This window comes from Tachypleus tridentatus, chromosome 7 (genome assembly GCF_004210375.1).
Source record: "Tachypleus tridentatus isolate NWPU-2018 chromosome 7, ASM421037v1, whole genome shotgun sequence".
In the NCBI taxonomy this organism is placed as follows: Eukaryota; Metazoa; Arthropoda; class Merostomata; order Xiphosura; family Limulidae; genus Tachypleus; species Tachypleus tridentatus.
The window spans coordinates 94,384,724-94,405,201 of NC_134831.1; the positions used below are offsets into that span (position 1 = coordinate 94,384,724).

The following is a 20,478-nucleotide window of genomic DNA, read 5'->3' on the forward strand; positions in this document are numbered from 1 at the left end:
GAAAAAATCATTAATGAGCTCATTGACACTGACTCTACAGCTGCAATTATTCGATTTGATTTGTTAACGAAAAATGGGTAATTTCCTCCAAAAATAATGAAAGAAGAGGAACTGGTGCAAATAGTGGGTGGATATAAGGTTCCAGCAAAAGGAGAGTTGGAAGTTACCTGTACTCTAGAAAACGTCTTTGTACCTAGTGATCTGTGGGTAACTGACATTGAGGAAGAGTGCATACCGGGAACTGATTTCATGTGAAGATAGATATAAGTGTGAGCTTGGGTTAGTTTAAAATATCTTTACAGTATTTAACCAAGAAATCCCTATGGCAACTACTACACTAGAGACTGTTTTTCAAATGATAAGACAGAATAGTAACTGTACTACCAAAAGATGAAATATTCATACCAAGAATGTATCTCAGAACGGCTGGTATGGGTATTATCACTTTTATTGATAAGCGGAGAACAACGTTTTCAGGTTAACCTGAAGATGACCTAGAAATGTCGAAACGTTGTTCTCTGCTTATCAGTAAGTGTTAATACCCATACCAGCCATTCTGAGATACATTTTTATTTCGAGTGGGTTTCTCGTTATCAACAAGGTTGAATTTATTTTTAATAATAATAGTTAATCATATTTCAAAATATTCTGTAGTTTAACTTGAAGTCTTGAAACTATCTTTTAATTTGTTTTTTAAGTCTTCAAAAAAAAAGTAATGTTTTCTGACAGAGCAATAAGTTACGACGTCTGGTACACGTTCGGCGAAATCTGGGTACGTGACTATGTTCGTGTTCGGTGTGGTAATAGGATTGTGTCACGTTTTTATAGCAGACTTTGGTTGGGTGTTGGACAGCATAAATTGATATTCGAAAAGGAAGTTAATTTATCTTAATATAGTTTGGCTGCAGGAAGCTACTAGCGTCGTATTAAGTGAAGTTAACTGAACTAGTAGGTGACTTTATGTAAGATATAAACGGCTTGGTTTGTGATACTATCGTATTCATAGTAAAAACTGTATGCTGCAATGTGTCGGGTATCGTTGTTGAACACTTCTGACGTTAGAAGGAGGCCTAGCAGTAGTATTGCTATAAGTGATGCTGTTGTTACCCATCAGAATAATGCTTATATTACAACTAATTCAAGTTGTAACAAGAACAAAAATCAACAAGATGGAGAATTTCATTCTAAACTTGAAGTATTAATAACACTAACAGTATCAGGTAAAGGTGTTTTTTTTTTTTATTAGTTGAAATATGATAATTTAATCATAATTTATAAAAGTAAAAATCGTTAAGGCTGCTTCTAAACAGTACAGCTAATGCTGATATTAGTACTATTAGTAATAGTACTATGCAGTTACACTAACTTGCAGTGCATTATGGTTTTGTATATTATACTAACTTGTAGTTAATAAAGTATCTTTCATTGTAAATTTAAAAATTGTTACATCGCATTTATAGCATACTGTGATGTAGAATTGACATTTTAAACTATTACTATATTTATAATGGGGAGTTAATAAGTTAAGATTACTACAGAACAGTGTAGGAATACAGTTAATGATAGAGTGATTGTCGGTTATATTTTTATCGTGTAGAGTTCGTTTTTGCTTTTAATTTTATGTTAAACTGTATCTTTTAGTATAAAGATCTTAGCAAGCCACTTAATTGGCTCAATAATCAAAATGAACTCCTGTAATGTGTACAACTAATAGCATACCTATTTATATATATTGTTCTTAAGTTATAAACATTAGAATGCATTGATTTTACCAGTTGGATACAATCACTGCATTTAAACTTGGTTTTGTAACTTTTTATTTGTTCCTGGGAAGAGTCATGAATTTTGTGAAATATTAAACCTTTTTCATACAGATTGTTGTGGACAACTAGACTGTTTTGTTCCAAAGGTACTTAGAACTTCATCTTACGAGAATCTATACAAGTTAAACAAAGAAGTAGACATGTAAGTGACAGTTATATTTGTTTAGAAAGATGCAGAAAGTTAAGCTTATGTTCTAAATACTATACTTAAATTAGTAGCTACAACACTTGTTTAAGATTTGGTAATAAATTCTTAAAATATTTAGATTTGTGCTTCTAGTTCTGTACAGAATGGTACTTTATTTCTGATTCGAGAGATGTCTAAGTCATGTTTATGTACAGATTGTTAGAAGTTTTGAAATATAACCTTTTTTATTTGGTTGATTTTATTGTCCATACTGAAGTGCATAATTTGAACATGTTCTAGTCTTAGATAGATTTGTAAGACTTGTCAACATTGCTGTAATTTATTAACGTTTAAGGTAAGACATGAAATGTGTATGTTAACTGACGTACCATAAACGTTAACCTTTGAATGAACTAAATAATAATCAAAACTATTGTTTGAATAAAACTAAAAATATATTTAAAACATTTGTACATTTTCCATCATTGTAAAGTGGAGACTTGTGAGAAAGATTTTATTAAGAAGTTAATATATTTTAGTTTACCGACATATATTTTTTATGGTGATGCCTCTTACTATGTAGGTCAACTCTTGAAACAATACCTAGTAAGTTCACTGATGGGTAGAAAAACCAAAAAAAAATTTATGAATATCTTTCAGTCATCTTTTCTAAGTGATATTACTGGTGTGTCTACTTTTATTTTTTGTGTATGCTACAGATTGTGTTATTTTGGGTATTTTTCAGGAACCAACAGCAGATAATGCTGAATAACATGAAAGAATGGAGTTACAAGTTTAACTGTCAAGAATGGGATGACATAATGGAGTGTTTGAAAAATCTTGTAAGTGTTAACTTAATTCTGTTGTACTTTGTAAAAAGTGTTGTTGATTTTACTGTCTATATTGTTAAGTTATACTGTAACTGACATCTGAGTGTTATTACATTGTTTGTGTTCTTACTGACTTTTTATTGTTATTATGTTATACTTTTCTAGTCAATGTACAAATTCTGTGATTACTAGAAACTTGTGTTTATTTAAGTAGTATACAGTGTAAATGAAAAATATGTTGAACAATGCTAACTTTGTAAGACACGGGCATCTGCAGGGGGTGACTTGACCCTCTTGGAAAAATGCTGCAGATTCTCTTGTTATAAGCCCGGCATGGATATCATCCCCTCTGGGGAAGTGCTGTTATTGATGGGAGGGATTGCTCTGTAGAGCATATGCTCTCTGATCACAATCTTTATCTTTTCAATACTGGTTGTTCCACTTATTTTCATGCACCTAGTTAGTCCTTTACTGCTATCACTATCTTGGTTTGCTCCCCTTCATTATTCTCTCATTTTTCATGGAGGGTTGACAATAATCCACTAGGCAGTGATCATTTTCCTATACTTTTAAGAGAGACTGATTGTGGTCGATGCCACCCTACCCGCGTGCCCCGGTGGAAGCTGGATCAGGCAGACTGGTCCACTTTCACTGCTCTCGCAGAACTTGATCCTGCCATCGTGAATCAGCCATCAATAGACGACTGTGCGGCAGCGGTAACTGGCTGTATTACACATGCAGCTGCTCAGTGTATTCCTAAAACCTCGACACGTTTTCCACGATATCCTCGTCCGTGGTGGAATCCTGTTTGCCACTTAGCACGGAAGGCTCAAAAAAGCAGGCCTGGGATACTTTTGTAGATATCCCACACTTTCAAACCGGGTTGCTTTCCAATGGGCCCGTGCACATGCTAGGTGGGTAAGATGTCAAAGCCAGAAGGAATCTTGGATTAAGTTCACAACCAGCATATCTTCTACCACCAGTTCCAAGATCATATGGGACAGGATTCGAAAGGTCAGTAGGCACTACAATTCTGCCCCCCTCTCGATCTTACTCTCTGTTGGTTCAGGAGGTGGCTGATGTTTGGCGCATCGCTGATACTCTAGGTGAAAGCTTTTGCCGGATATCTAGCACTCCTGCTTGTTCCTCCACCTTCTTGGCCATCAAGACTCAGGCAGAGTGTTCACCTCTTTCCTTTCGAACTGACTGTCTCTTTGACAATAATTGTCTCTTTACACTGGTGGAACTGAAAATGGTCCTTCATCGGTCTGGCAGTACATCTGTTGGACATGATGATGTACACTATGACATGCTGAGTTATCTCTCTCCTTCTTCTCTTGATGACCTTCTAATTGTTTTTTAACCAGATCTGGCAGGAGAATGTTTTTTTCCTAATGCCTGGTGCCAGGCTATTATCTTACCTTCCTCTAACCCTGGAAAAGATCCCAAGATTCCTTCAAACAACTGTCCAATTGCTTTGAGCTGTCTCTGTAAGACCTTAGAGAGGATGGTTAATGCTCGTCTTGTTTGGTTCCTCAGATCAAACAACCTCCTCTCGCCCACCCATTGTGGGTTCCGACGACAGCACTCAACCAAGGACCACCTGATTCAACTTGAAACATCTATCAGAGAAGCCTTTCTCAAATGCCAACATCTTATATCAATATTCTTTGACATTGAGAAGGCTTATGACACAACATGGAGGTATGGCATTTTGCGAGACCTCCATACATATGGGTTACTTGGCCATTTATCCATGTTTTTTAAAAATTTTTTAATGGACAGGAGATTCCAAGTTTGTGTGGATTTGACACTTTCCTGTTCTTTTGTATAGGAACTTGGAGTCCCTCAGGGCTGTGTTTTGAGTGTCACACTTTTCAGTATAAAGATAAATGCCATCACTGAACAACTCCCTCTCACTATTGCGAATGGGCTGTATGTCGATGACTTTCACATCTCATGTCAGACGTCGAACATCAGATATATTGAGCGGCAACTACAAACTGCTCTCAACCATATACTGCCGTGGACCACGGCGAATGGCTTTAATCTCTCTCTCTCTCTCTCTAATACCATTTGCATGCACTTTTGCTGCCAACAGGGTATTCACCCTGATCCTGAACTCTGTATCGGTGAAGTTTCACTGCCAGTGGTCCCTGAGACCAAGTTCTTGGGGCTTATCTTTGACAGAAAGATGACCTTTATACCACACTTAAAGCAGCTTCAGGTCAAAGGCACAAGAGCACTGAACATTCTCCATGTCCTCTCTACTACCAGTTGGGGAGCAGATCAATGTTCTATGTTAAAGGTATATCGTGCTGTTATTCGATCAAAACTTGACTATGGATCAATGGTCTATGGCTCTGCTAGACCCCATTCATCACCAAGGACTTCGACTTTGCACTGGGGCTTTCTGCACCTCTCCAGTTCAAAGTTTGTACGTTGAATCTCATGAACCTTCTCTGCACCTTCGCCGTTTGCAACTATCTTTACTATACTCTTCAAAAAAGAAACGCAAAAGGGATATTTTTTTTATTTTAAAGAGAAATATATGTAATAACGTTACAAGCTCAAAGTATGTGATGTTACACATGTTAAGGCACTGATTGTCAGACCAAAATGACAATAAAAGTTATGCACTTTGAAAACGGAGGAAAACAACGGATTTTTTGCCAAAATGCATTCGTGTTCAATAAATTTGTTTGAGAGATCTGCAAGTGCAACATGTGCAAAATCCCGATAAAAGTGATGGGTTCTCGGTTTCCATAGCTCAGTGTTAAGCCACTGACACGCAATACAGTTACGCCAAGACTGACTGAAGCACAACGCAAAAACGCCATTGGTCGCTTGGAAGCAGGCGAACCTCGATCAGATGTTGCCAGAGCTGTGTATGTTCACCCAAGCACCATTGCAAGGCTATGGAATTGTCACCAACAACATGGATCAACTCGTGACCGTCCACGATCTGGCAGACCTCGTGTGACCACGCCCGCACAAGATCGCTATATCCGGTTACGTCACCTTCGGGATAGGACCATCACTGCGACGTCTACTGCCTCAACCATACCAGGGCTGCGTAGGATTTCCGATCAGACCATACGCAACCGTCTACGAGATTCTTAGGCCCCATGTGCAACCCATCATGGTGAACGTCAACGACGTTTTTCAACATGACAACGCCCGTCCTCACACCGCCCGACTCACCACTGTCTTCTTGAGACACCACAACATCAACGTTCTTCCCTGGCTCTCCAGATCACCAGATTTAAACCCCATCGAACAACTTTGGGGACGAGTTTGACCGATGTCTGCGATGGCGACAACCTCAGCTTGCAGCAGCTTTGCAGGCTGAGTGGACAGCCATTCCACAGGATGTGATTTGTCATCTCATCGCTTCCACGGGAAGGAGATGCCAATCAGTTATTGATGCTCACGGGGGGCATACTCGTTATTGACGTTGAGTGACGTTAAACTTCAACTTGTGAGCGTGGACTATGCCTTTGCAGACTTTGGATGTTCAGCAGTGAATGTGCAAAGTTTCACACATGTCATACAGAACTACTCGGAATAAACTTGCTAACAATTTGTCTCAAATTTTGCCTTTTGCGTTTCCTTTTTTGAAGAGTATATATTATTCGAAACTTCGTTCCTTACCAAAGCATCAAACCTGGGGATGTTTTCCTTCCTCAGTGGGCCGTACTTTTTCAGAACAGATGATCTGCCATTGCTCTGTTTGGCCTTCGCATCCAGGCGCAATTGAATGAATTGAGTTCTTGGATGACATTGCAGTTTCCACAGGTCAGCCCATCCCATCATGGCTTATTACAGCCCCCAAATGTGACCTTTCTTTCAGTCATCTGAAAAAAGGCAGATACTCCAGATTGGAAGTACCGTCATTTATTTAATGAACATCTTTCAAACAATCATTCCATTCCCATTTATACAGATGGTTCCAAATCAGGTAATTCAGTGTGCTCTGCTATGGTTTGCTGCGGTTCGGTGGTTGCGTGCAGAATCCCCTCTACAGCTTCTGTGTTCACTGCTGAACTGTATGCCATATCTCTTGCCCTGGATCATATAGAAGCTGAGCAGTACTCCAACTACACTATTTCTACTGACTTGCTTAGTTCTCTACTGGCCCTGGAATATGCTTCATGTTGGCTCACATCCTATTCTCGCTGATATTCGAAACCGACTGGCCCATTTCTCATTAGCAGCTACTTCAGTCCAGTTTTTCTGGATACCAGGCCATGTTGGTATTTGCAGGAACGAGCTTGCAGACACGGCAGCTAAATCTATCTGCTCTGGTACTATCACTGCTCTGCCTATTCCGTACATGGACTATGGTCTTGTATTCAAGGCTCGGCTCCGTGCCAGCTGGCAGTCCACTTGGAGTGAGCAACACGACAACAAGCTTTTTCAAATAAAACCCTATACTGGGCTTTGGCCGTCTAGCTTCCATGAGGATCAGAAGGAGGAAGTTGTTCTAACTAGACTACACATTGGTCACAGTTTTTTAACTCATCGTTTTCTTTTATCTGGAACTGTTGCACCAGTGTGTAGTTTATGTAACACTCAAATCACTGTAAGCCACATTTTACTTTCTTGCCATCGTTACGATTCTCAAGGACAGCATCATTTTAAACATTTTTTTTCCCATGGTTTATCTGTAACATTGGACTGTGTTATTGATGATGGTGACACTGTCCACCTTGACAAAGTTTTTAGTTTTTTAATGGCCATTAATCTTTTTAATCTCATTAAAGTGTTTGATATTTATTCATTACATCTTTTTAATTGTGGTTCCTTTTTGAGAGTTTCATTCTCTCTAGTTCAATTTGACATTGAAAAATGGCCAGAACATTAAATAACTCGACACCAGGACTGGAAAGGCCAACTTCAGGTGACTAACGCTGTTGTTTGAACTATCCGTTTGAACTACTCGTTAGTCATCCTGGCGAGTTGTTATTGCACTTTTGCTGCATGTCATTTTACACTTTTATTACTTTACCTTTTAGTACTGGCCATAATGACACATAACCTGGAATCAGGACTGGAAAGACCAACTTCAGGTGACTGACGGTGGTTCTTGTACTTACCTGTTAGTCTTCCTGGCGGGTTATGATCGTTACCATTCTGCTACAGGAAGTCCTTTCAAACTTTGTACACTGGATGTCAACATTGGTTTTACGCCATTTTTTGTTTTAATTGCTGTTTTGTTTTTACCTTCATTTACTTTTACAAATTTTACTCCATTTACTCTACTTGTACCTTTTACTGGACATTTGGCTACTCATTATTACAATTTTGCTATATGTCTTTTAAAACTTCCATTTTACATTTTGATAATGGCTGTTATGACACACAACCCAGAACCAGGACTGGAAAGACCAACTTCAGGTGACTGACGGTGGTTTTTGTACTTACCTGTTAGTCTTCCTGGCGGGTTATGATCATTACCATTCTGCTACAGGAAGTCCTTTACAACTTCTCTTACTCTGCTTTCTCTCTTAACATTGTAGACTAGGTGTCAACAGTGGTTTTATACTTTTTCTGTTTTTCAATGCTGTTTTGTTTTACCTTCATTTCCTTTTATGTATTTTACTACATTTACTTTATTTTTACCTTTTTACCAGATGTTTGGTGCAGATAGCCTAGCTGCTTTGTGTCATAAGACACTAAATCAATCAATCAATCTCTTGTTATAATAAGTACAGTGGAACCCCTCTAAAGCAGCTGCCTTCGGGACTGAGACAAACTGGCCAAATCAAGTGATTATCAGCACTAAAGGAACAGCATGCTTTTTGAAGGGGTGAAAGCTTGTAATTGTTGTTAATAACATGATGAAATCCCTAACATTTCTAATAATAAACATAAACTCTTCCTGTAGATACAGAAGATGCTGACTGTAGCTCCCCAGCAGATGTTAACAGTATCAGAAGCCCCAAGCCAAGAGTTATTGAAGAGTATTGTAAGTTGAACCATACTTTAAAATCCACAGGTTGGGTTTATGTAATGTTTTAATGTGGCTAACTGCTACATGTGAACTTAGAACATGGTTTAGAAAGTTAATCTAGTGTGGACTTGTTAAAACATGATATTCAAAACTGATTTTATCTTTTAGTTCATAAGTTTCACTTTTACAAAATCTCTAAGTGGGAAACCCATTGATTTTTGTTGCCCTCCTAATTTATTTGAAAATAACTCTGAAGAGGCTATCAATCTAGTGTCAAACGATGTGTGTAAATTAGATCAGTCTGAACAAAAACAGAATTGCTACAGTAACTATAGTGTAGGTGCATTGCTGTCATATGTTTGGGTTTCCTACAGTGGTGTTGAACATATCTTACAAACAACATGCAGAGATGACCTAAACTTATTCATCAAAAGTGTTAAATTATGTATCTGAAGTGATTTGTCAGTCATTTTAATTGTGATGACTGTGTAAGTTAAATATTAATTTTAATTGTGATGACTGTGTAAGTTAAATATTAATTTTAATTGTGATGACTTTGTAAGTTAAATATTAATTTGATTGGTAATAATAAGTATTAATGTTATTTTTTATTAAATTTGTGATAGACATTATCATGCACAAATAAACTGGAGGGAAAAGGATGTGTGTGTATGATATAAAAACAAACATAAAGAAATGAAAATTAGAGAAATTTTACTTAAAATTTCTAATAAATATTTGTACACCTAGCCACATAAAAAGGCTTGTTTAGAGCATGATAGTTACAATAGACGTAATAATGGGTGGTGGTTTGGAGGTATACTAGTATAATTTGTCTAGTGTATTATGAATTAGTGCATTTCCACCATACTGTGAGGGCTGGAATGCTACCTTCAAGAGGTTGGTTTTCAACTTGTTTACCCCCAAATTATAGTACCTTGTTTTCTTATTCTTTACTTTAGAGAACAGTCACCTTCCCACAACTGTCTTCAGACAGTAAAGGGTAAGATATATAGATGTGGGCTTGAGCACCCACATCTCAATCTCTATATCTATTACTACTCTTTAATTTATTATGTGCGACTGGAGGTTAAAACTGATAGACGGTATATCCCCACCACACTGTGTCCTACTTCTTCAGTCACCTCCTAAACCTGGGGTACATTTATATAATCCCACATTTATAGGTTTTACCCTGGGGTCTTTTCAGTCAGTTAGGGTAGCATTTTTTGTTTCGGATTATTTTTAAGTTATACTGATGTATAGCGCGTGCGCCTACACACACACACACACACACACACACACACACACACACAAAGCAGCACTTATGTTTGAGTGACTTTTGTTATTGTTGATTTAAGAATGAAAACCATTGATGTAACAAAACCATGTTATATTTTAGACTCCAAGAAGAACATTCAATGCTAAGAAGACTTTCCAGGTAAACTTTAGATATTTTAATATGAAAGAAATATTTATAATAGAAAAGAGTTTGCTTTCTAACAAGTAAAACAAAGTACCCTAGAGAGATTGGAGTTTTTTTTATACATGTATTTGTAACTTTTTATTTCCATTGTAAAATGAAAACATAATTTAGATAATGTAATTTTTTTATTCTATGTTATTGTGAGGTGATATTTTGCTTAATTTTTTTTAAGCTTGGGATTCTGTGTGTAAGAGCTGTAGTTTATTTTAAGAACTTGAAGAAATCTACATTGAACTCCTTGACTGTAGAACTACTACGTAGTGACCCCTATAAGATTAAACAACTGAGACAGGTAAGCATTGTACTATTTCTTACAATGTACCATATCTTGTAGATGAGGTACAAATAATTGTTAATGTTCCCTCCTTATAAAATGTATAGTAAAATGTACTTTATCTGTTTTCTGTTCTGCACCATATGGTTTGCATCTATTACAAAAACATCTTCAATTTTAACGTGTAGCAAACGATCACAATCTAATTTTACTATTCTGTAAGTATTTAATATTTAGGTTTGTATCAGGGTGTCATTAATATTTTTGTTGTCAGATGATTGATGGCTGTGCTTACCAAGTTTACAGTCACTGGCTGAAGAAAGACAAAACTCAAAGTCAAGTTTCTCTGTTTGAAACTCGTCCAAAGAAGAGCCTACAATAGATGTAGCTAACCTTGTATTGAGCAATTCTGTTGGTGGGTGTTGTAATAGATCTGTTTTATTTAGATATTTTTATATTGTATTCTGAAAGAACAAAATGTTCACAAGGTAACTTGTATCTTTGTGATGGTGGATTTGTAATCAATTTACATGTTTGATATTATTATTTTTGACGTGGGTTGAAACTTGGCACTTTTATACATGTGTATACAATTTTTATAATAGTTTCCTATAGCTTAAAAGTATTTTTTTGATATTAAACTGTACTAATGTTACACAGTGATAAATGTATTTGTAAGAGTATTAACATTTAAATCTCCGAGAAGCTAAGGGACTACATTCAACAAACTGTTTTTCAGTTTCTATATAAATATTTGTTGTACATTTTACATTAACCTTGTGTTTAGTTTCATGTCTGGTTTGAAAATCGTTAGTACCGTGGGGTTGCTGGATGTCCCAAGTGATTGTTGTTTTTTTTAATTGTTCATATATCTACATGTACTTCCAATCTCTAGTAAAAAACTGCACAAGATATTCAGCTTTTATCAAACACTGGTAGTGTCAATAGAAGACTATTAAAAAGATCTCCTAAACTCCTCCATTTATTTGATGACACTATGATTACATGATTATAAAGAAAAGGATTTTTTTGACCAAAACATCATAAACAACGTATAGCCATTTCTCTGAATCTTCACCCAAATCACTATTTTGACACTGTACAAACACCTTGCTGTTATCACCACAAGTAGTGCAAACTTTTGTGATCCTGTCACCATTTATAGAACTATCACTTCACACTCAATGGTATTGAAAGTTGTTTCTCCAGGTTCATGGTCTGTAATCTTCTATGAGCTTAATAAATATTGTGTGTGAATAAGCAATGTTTTGAGAGTAAAGTATATTTGAATTTATACTTCAAATATTTGGAAGTGAAAACAAAACTGTTTGGAGTCAATAATGATTACTTCATGATGTGTTGTCATCTGGTTTACTGTGTTAGTGCCTCCTATTGTTCTGTTGTAAATGTAATAATGTTTAGTTTCTTCTAATCTCCATAATCTGGGTCAGTTCATGGTGCTTGCTACTGCAGAGAATATCATTTGTTTTTTTTTTACCTTTCTGGTTGGAAGTAATTCTGAAAATGTATGAAACCAGTGTTATATTTTCTGCAAACTAAACATGAGGTTAGTCTTTGACCAAAATGCTTCAGAAGTTTTTTTTTTGTCCCTTCTCAGTGTTCCCACAACAGCCAAATTATGATCATTCATCAACCTGTGTATTAGGCTATAATCGGTGTACCAGTTGTCAGATGTGACATTTCTACCCGATCCTGAGATAGTGGAAGTCAGCCTTGGGATGATCTTGCTGCATACCTGTACAAACCTCCATTTTGTACACAAGTCTTAGTATCAGTAATTGATTTTATCTTTATGGCATATTTGGTATGTATTGTCTAAAAGTGCTACAAGCACTTCAACAACAGTAACAAACTCTCAGGGAGAACAGTTCTTCAAATGATTACAAACAAAGATTTCTGATAGGGGCCAGTTTATCAACTAATTTGTATTCAGGATGTGTTACTTTGTTTCCACATGTGATGGAAACTAAAAGAACAACAAAAACATGCTATGACACAGTTGCTCTAAAAACCTCTATACTAGTGCCATGCATGTTTCATCAAGATTCAACCTGTTGCAGTGATAAATACCTGCCAAATGCCACTACCTTAAGAAATGCTCTCATTTCTGCACAGTTTGTGTCTCTTGCCTTTCACTTTTGACATAGTATTTAGCACTAATAATAAATCCATTATTTCTGGTGTGACCAAAATTCAACAGTGGCTTCTGTATTTATGGCTGGACCTTTTTGGCACTTGAAAAGAATAGTCATCTACACTGAAATACTTCTCCCATCAAGTGACCTTGTCCTTACTTACCCATCTTTCACATTTGGCTCACCTTGGGGTGGGCTCTTCATCAGAATCACATTACTCCTTACTGGATGTACACTCCAGTCTGCATCTAAGATATGATTCATCCTCATTATCACTGGAAATGTCACACCTGTCCAATATCCACCTAATCCTAGTTTATTTTTGGTTGTAGTTGTCCTTTCCCAATCTGAAAATGAAGGGTGTTAGCTATATGCCTATTGGCTAACAGAGCTTTATTACAGCAAATATCTTGCATAACCTATAAAGAGATGCAACACAAACATACTTTTGGTTAGTATCCTGGGATATATGAACACCCCAACAAAACAAACAAAATCCACGTTGTTGCCATGCTAGCTGGAGAGTATTGGTGCCAACTTTTGGCACAGTTCAAGAAGTTACTAAAAACAGGAACTGTGTCTATGTTGCCATCTCTTGGGATGTGGAAACACTCCATTGAACTATTGCAGGGTTAAACTAGAAATATTCTAAATAGTTGTTAGGAATCTGAAATTTTTGTGCAATATTTTTTCCTCCTTGTAAAATATAGTACTGCTCTGTGATGTGATAGATATGCTGAAGCTGAGTTTTGTTCTTATTTATGAAAAATGCACAAATCTATTAACAGTTGTTTTCTAATTATATGTCCTCCTGCTATGACTGCTTTAGTGTATAAAATTAACTTTAAAGTGTTATTACAGACTTTCAGAGTACAGCAAGTGTTAGTGATGAGGAATGTCTCGTTACTGAACATGAGAATGCTTTAAGAAGTTTTTTTAGATGAGACGTGTAACTTGAGTAACCTTGTCAATTATTATTCATATCTGTTTAAGGTCTTTTAAGCCATGTTAAATATATATAAGCTGCTGGTTTATTCTCATTTAGTTGGCTTTATGAAAGGATTACAAAGAAAACTTGTACTCCTAAATGTTATTTACTTGGTCATTACTGTGATGTAATAGTTTTATAATTAAATGTTTAAAAACAAACTGTCTGTATAGTGTATTACTATTAAATATACACGAGTTATCTGTCAACACAAGTTTATGTTGTCTGTTTTCTCAAACAGGTACAGATTCAGTCCAACACTTATATTTCATACCATAATTTACTAGCACTCACGTGCTTACGCTTTACAATTATTACTCGCCAAACGTTGTTAGCGAAATAAGCTAAACCAACAACATGGAATAAAGAACAGACACTCCATTTAAAAACATGTTACAATACAAACTTCTAAATCGAGTTTGTTTGTGAACCTAACTCTTGTAATCTCATGCACAAAATCAGATTGAAGTGGAGGATACGAACAAGTGTAAAACTGCCTCAATGTTTTTATACAAAACTATTCATTCACTTCTATCTACTTGTTAATGTCCTGCAAAACAACTTTATACACAATGACCAAGTTCAAAGGAAACTTGTGGTAAAGAAAGTTACCATAAATATATATCACATTGTAAAATGAGTGAACACTTAAAACCTTGTAATATACATTATGTAAAAAAAGCCGGTGTTAACTGATAATCAGGGTTCAATATGTTTTGCTTGCTGAATCTCCTAACAACATCTTCATTTAAGACTCAGCACATAGTTTCTCATGAAGTTATAAATATTTAATGAGTTGAATTTTAAAATCTTTCGAACAAGTCATTACTCATACTGTGCAATATTTTCTCAATATTTATCACCACATGACTTCTTTAAAAGTCCAGTTCTCTTCCATCATGAAGTTCTACGACAATATAGAAATCTTTAGCCAAACTGTGAATAAAAAATTTAATATATTATTAAACCAGCCACTATGTTTCATTTTTCTAACACTTCCAGAATGAAGATAATCTAATGCTCAAGTCATGTTCTAAATGGAAATTATTTTAGTCAAGAACAAGCTTCTAATGAGCCTTATGCATGCAGAAAACAAAGGCTGTACCATGAATCGGTACAAGTTCTTTCAAAGTCTAGCTATATTCTGCTGTACTTGACTTCATAAGAACAATAATAAATGGCACAGAGATTCACAGAATAGGTGACTGTGGCTGAAGAGGAAGTACACACAAAATGATAACCGGTGAAAGGGTGATGACTATACACGTGACGACAGATGACTGGCCAAGCCAATTGCTGAAATTAATACGTCTTTAGATTCCACTCCACTCTGTCAGGTAAGAATTGCATCCAACTGTTCTTTAAATTCTGTTACTAATCGCTGAAGTTTCAGATTGGAACCCATGACTGGTAAGATTTCTCGTAGTAACTCTCGTTTAGAAAGACCCTAGGGGAATATATAAATAAAAGATTAATTTATGTAGAAATGTCCATCTGCAAGGAAAACTACTGGGTAAAGAAAACAGTTGTTTTATACATAGAGAGAAGTTAATATTAAGAAGAATACACCCTTAACCTGAGTATTTTGAGGAAATGTATTGACTTGAAAGATAATTTCTATATACATGTTTAGAAAACTACTAATCCTTGGGAGGTTTGCTGTAAGGAATATATATATAATTTCTTGACTGTTTTTAATGGTGTGACATATGACTTTTAAAAAGTTGTCACTTGTACTGTGACTTAATATCACCCATCCCATTAGTATACAGCATTATGTAACAATTTGTTTCAGAGCAAAGCCACATTGGGCTACCTGTTGTGCCTACTAACAGGAATCAAACTTTGGATTTTAACACTACCATAAACCTACTGTTTCTCCATACGACGATTTAGAACAAAATAAATGACGTCTTATAAAGTAATACAAACGGTGGCTTCATGTGTTGTATGCCTTGTTGATGTAAGTAACGCCATTAAAGTTTATAAGATACATTTCACTTCCAACTATTCTAAACTTTGACAGAAACCAAATTTTATTTTCTGTTAGTCAGAATTAATGATGTAACAGCTAGCTCTACTGTCTTGGACCCATGATGCTGTGTGTGTGTGTGTGTGTGTGTTTGGAAGTTGAAAATTGTTATTTTCAGCATAAAATAAGTATTGTAAATACAACCCAAAACTGCATTCTTTTCAAATAAACAGATTGCAATAGAGCAGAATATTTACTCACTGTTCTTGGGAACAATATTAAATTAATATATATGTAAAAATGGCTGGTTGGGGTTGGCAAAATTGTTTATGCAGAGGAGCGAACAATCTGACAATGACCGAAGAAGATTGAAACGTTGTTTGCTCCTCTGCATAAAAGATTTTCTCCACCCCAACCAGCCGTTTTTACATATATTTTTCTCTACAAGTGGGTTTTCTCATCATCACTGTTTAGTATCAAATTAAGCTTTTTATTAACCTAAATTCACCAAATCTTTCGAAAAGAAAGCTGAAACTATTTTTACAAAACAAATACAACAGTTTCATTTCTTCCCCTACGTAGTTACTTATAACAAATTGAATTTTCATAACCTGTTTTGACAATACTTTGTCAGCATAAACATAGATTTTAGGAGTTATTCATACTACTTGTTGCAATTTCTTAACCATCCTATAAAACTACCAGTGACATGTCACTGACCTAATCCAACACTTCCTGGCTTAGTAAGTCTCTTCCCTCACTTGACAGAAGGCAATCTCACACAAATAGTGTAGAAAAATTATACAGTTTTTTCCTGTGTTTAAACTTCTAAACCCAAGACTGTGTATTCAATTAAAGTTTGTACAACATAAGAGTAAAGAATTACCATGATATAAGACCTCCAACTGCTCTGTTTGGTTGTCTGCACCACAGGTCCAAGTAATCCTGAACATAAATCTCGTAGCCTGGGTTCTAAACCTTTAAGAAATATCTTAATCAATCTTTTGAACTATTGTTACTGAAAATGTAAAACATGAAATTTTTAACTGCTAAATAAATTAATTAGGTTAATAACTTGAATAACCATCTTTGATTAGTTCTTGTTAAAAAATGAAAGGTTTTAAATATTTTTGAAAAGTAAAATAAATATTAAAAAATAAATTTATACAGGAAATCTGTTTGGTAAAATCCTCATCCACCAAGAGAAAAGAAGTTGAAAATTACATTTCTAATAAAATATAGCTGTGATGAATTAGTAAGACATTTAACAGTAAGATTAAAATTAATAGTAGCACCAAACCATGAGGGAGAAAGGTTTCTGGAAATTGATCAGATGGCTTTCTTCATCAGTTGGTCAAGGAACTTATCAAAGACAGTGCTATTTTGAATTTATTATTAATTTATAATAGAAAATTTTTAAGAGGAAAGAAATTGAAGAACATCTCAGTACAAGTGTTATTGATGTGTAAAAAGAGAAGGTAAAATATTTTGGTTACACATTTCAAAAAAGTAAATGTTGAAGGGATCTACCAAGAATTATCTGTTGTGAATTTGGAGATTTTAAAAGGTAAATATATCCTTTATAGAAATATTGATAGCTGCAACTAAACAGCCACGCTGCTTCTCAAAGTGTTCGAGATAAAAATTAAAGAAATTTAAATTGAATGGCATAAGAGGAGATCTAGAAGATCAAAGAAATTAGGACATCAAAAGGTTGGCTGAAAATGTAAAAATTAACAATAAGGATTTCTTTCAATACATGAAGGGTAAATAAAATGTGACCATGGGGGTAGGACCCTTATGGAAGGTTAATATCTGAGGGTTAGGTGATTAAATTCTACTTTTTCTTCAGTTGTTACTAATGAAGAACTTGAGCAGTGTTCCACATCTTCAACAGTTGATCAATGAAAACAAGTTTAAGTAAGATAACTACATTAATTAAGAAAATAAAAAGGGAAGTTTAAATAACTGTAAGGTTCCTGGGTGAGCTAGTATTTCTCTAAGGAGGTTAAGACACGAATATGTGACTCACATACCACTCTTTCTTTTCTATCCTTGAATAGTGGATTGGAAGTTAACTAGTGTAACTCCTCTTCAAAGATGATCATTATAGACCTCCTAGCCTTACGTCAGTTGTGGGAAAATTATAACATTTTCATAAAAAGATGCTTTACATTCGTTTAACAAAGTTCAGAATTTTACTGGAGAGTCAACATGGTTTCAAGATGGGAAAATCTTCCCTTACAAATTTTTGATGTTCTTTGAAAACATTTCTGCTTATGTAGATGAGGGTAAGGGTGTAAATTTGGTGTATTTGGATTTTCAGAAAGCATTTGACAAAGTGCCACATAAAAGACTTGTAAAAAAAATTATCTCCATAGGTAGGGGTGGGGGATAAGTTGAGTGAATGGATAGAAGAAAGCAGAGGGTTGTTAAAAACAGCTTGGTTAAACTGCATTGATGTCACAAGTGGTGTACCTCAGAACTTTTACAATTTTTTGATTTACATCAATGACATACATGAAGGAATAGCCATTACATTACTTAAATATTCAGATGATATTAAGGTCTTGGGTGTTGGTGGCTGTGAAGAGGATGCTGTTGATTTACAAAAGGATGCAGATAATGTGTGCGAGTTATCATAATTTGGATGGGAATGACCTTAACAGTATCATGAAAGAAGAGAATCTTTGTGTAATGGTTGATCAGTTTCTAAGGCTGTCCATCAGTGTGCTCTTACTAGTGGTAGGGCAAATAGGATTTTAGGTTTTATCAATATTTCAGGCACCATTCTAGTAACTCTTTTCTGAACTCTTTCCAATAGTTCAATGTCTTTATTAACTTAAAAACCACAAGACTGAATACAATATTTCAAATGTGGTCTAAACAGATTATAATTTCATTGTACAGGGCACTGGTTAGGCCACATTTGGAATATTGTATTCAGTCATGGGGTAAATTTAATTTAATATTAATTTAATAAAGACATTGAATTATTGGAAAGAGTTATTAGAATAGCACCCGAGATGGAGGGGGTTTTGTCATATGAGGAAAGGCTAAAACCTCTGAAATAAAGAAAAGTTAGATGATACCTGATGGAAGTGTTGATAATGTTGACATATGTTTTTACACACTGAATGACACAAATGGTAGTTGTGGGACACAACTGTAAATTTTGCCAAGGTAGGAAACATCTTCAGCTAAGACAGTTTCATTTTTTTAACAGGGTAGTTGGCCTCAAGATGCAGTAAGTATAAGTGGTTTAACAAAAGCTTTAAGGACAGATTTTCAGATATTTATTCATTTTAGTGTAGTTTAGAAGATGAGACAACTGAAATGGATCAACATGGATCTTGTTGTCTCAAAACATGTTATCAAGCCTCACCTTCTTGGGTCAGGTATCGAACAAGCGTGAGAAACCAAAATTTGTAGTCTTTGGCAGAGTGCATGGACAGGGCTGCCGCTAACTGACTGTCAAGGTGACTGAGTGTAGCAGCCTGTCTCGTGGCAGGGTTACTGTTGAAAATATTACGTGCTACACGGGGTGATCTGAGTGGATAATGAAAAAGAGAATAGCATTAACATAAAACTAATAATGTATTTCAATTATTATAAAACACTACATATAAAAAGGCTTGATAATTACTAACAATGCAAGCTAGTGAATTTATCTCAAGAGATGACAATTACAAACATGTTTGGTAGTTACAAAGGTTTGATAAAGTACACTTCACAAAAACTTAACACTTGCCAGCCATCTACCATAAAAGCTCATTAAATTCAATAATGTGTTACAACCCACAAGTCTCATAAATGCAGTAATTATTGATAATGAATAGTCTTATAAGTACAACCATGTCTGACACCATACACAGTCTTATAATTACAAAAATAAACCTATCAACAGTTTTTTACATCTGCACCTTTAAATTTATCATAAAAGTTCTAAGCTTTCAGAACTAGTGAGACAATAACTATAATGTTGCTAATAGAAGTACAAGCTTAATTCTTAGTTCAAAAACTTGCACATTTATGTGTAATTCAACTCTGATGTTGAATGTAAACAATATAGATCTTGTACAGAAATCATTTCACCTGTTCAGTTCTCCTTGAAGAGAGGCCAGTGGAAGCAGTGTCTCCTGAAACTTGATGTTAGGAGGTAGACATGACTGGTGGTCAGAACACTGATAAACTGCATCTTCGGCACTACTTATTAACAACCTGGGAAGCAAAAATCAGGGTCTCATTTGTTTCTGTTAACAAGTAATACAAGTACCTCACTGAGATGAGAAATTACTTTAACATACTCACCATAATATTAACGTTTTTAATCAAACAAGCATAAGTGGGTGCGAACATATCTGGTACTTTTAGTGATGTTTTATAATACACGTTTAAATTCTACAGTTTTAAACAATATTACGATTAGCACAAGTACAAAGCCTTTTGAAAACACCAATGGTTTAAAAATCTGGAGTCCCTTCTTCCTAGTAGTAGCTAGTATATACTGACTAACTTTTGTTGTGTTTAACAACACCTTTAACACTGAAAGCTTTTGTGACATCTGCTTAATTCCAGCTGCTAAAATTTCTGTTTATTAGCAGTGGATCTTAAGGCGGTGTACTTTAGACAAGAATAATTACACATTGGAAGATGTGAAAAATAAAATCCACTGAAATTTCTGTTTATTAGCAGTGGATCTTAAGGCGATGTACTTTAGACAAGAATAATTACACATTGGAAGATGTGAAAAATAAAATCCACTGAACGTAAATATTACATAAATAATGTTTGGATATCTGAAATTTAATAATTTATTTCTAAATAGTAGTAATCTATATACATATATAATAACTGAACTGTGAC

The 20,478-nt window shown here is 35.2% G+C and overlaps 2 protein-coding genes across 3 annotated transcripts in view; one reads left to right on the top strand and one right to left on the bottom strand.

The window, feature by feature from the left end:
* Positions 1-776: 776 nt before the first annotated feature.
* LOC143256222 (phosphorylase b kinase gamma catalytic chain, skeletal muscle/heart isoform-like) lies at positions 777-13,801 on the top strand. Of its 2 annotated transcripts, none has more exons than XM_076513124.1 (7): positions 777-1,220; positions 1,875-1,965; positions 2,696-2,792; positions 8,671-8,751; positions 10,139-10,177; positions 10,434-10,514; positions 10,771-13,801. In XM_076513124.1, exons 1-7 carry the CDS (start codon positions 1,025-1,027, stop codon positions 10,876-10,878), a joined length of 693 nt encoding a protein of 230 aa, XP_076369239.1. In that variant the 5' UTR covers positions 777-1,024; the 3' UTR covers positions 10,879-13,801. The 2 variants fall into 2 exon arrangements, with proteins under 2 accessions (XP_076369239.1, XP_076369238.1); XM_076513123.1 differs by having other exon boundaries at positions 789-1,220; positions 10,395-10,514.
* Positions 13,802-13,911: 110 nt separating this feature from the next.
* The window catches only part of LOC143257730 (protein HIRA-like), an 86,582-nt gene continuing 80,015 nt past the window's right edge, over positions 13,912-20,478 (bottom strand). The window contains 4 exon segments of the mRNA XM_076516763.1: positions 13,912-15,087; positions 16,499-16,590; positions 18,998-19,161; positions 19,708-19,833. Of these exon segments, the coding sequence (XP_076372878.1) occupies positions 14,974-15,087; positions 16,499-16,590; positions 18,998-19,161; positions 19,708-19,833 (496 nt within the window). The 3' untranslated portion in view covers positions 13,912-14,973.

Coding starts and splice junctions, on each gene's coding strand:
- LOC143256222 (XM_076513123.1), top strand. CDS start 1,025: ATGTGTCGGGTATCGTTGTTGAACACTTCTGACGTTAGAAGGAGGCCT. Junction 2,793..8,670: donor TGGAGTGTTTGAAAAATCTT/GTAAGTGTTAAC, acceptor CTCTTCCTGTAG/ATACAGAAGATGCTGACTGT. Junction 8,752..10,138: donor AAGAGTTATTGAAGAGTATT/GTAAGTTGAACC, acceptor GTTATATTTTAG/ACTCCAAGAAGAACATTCAA.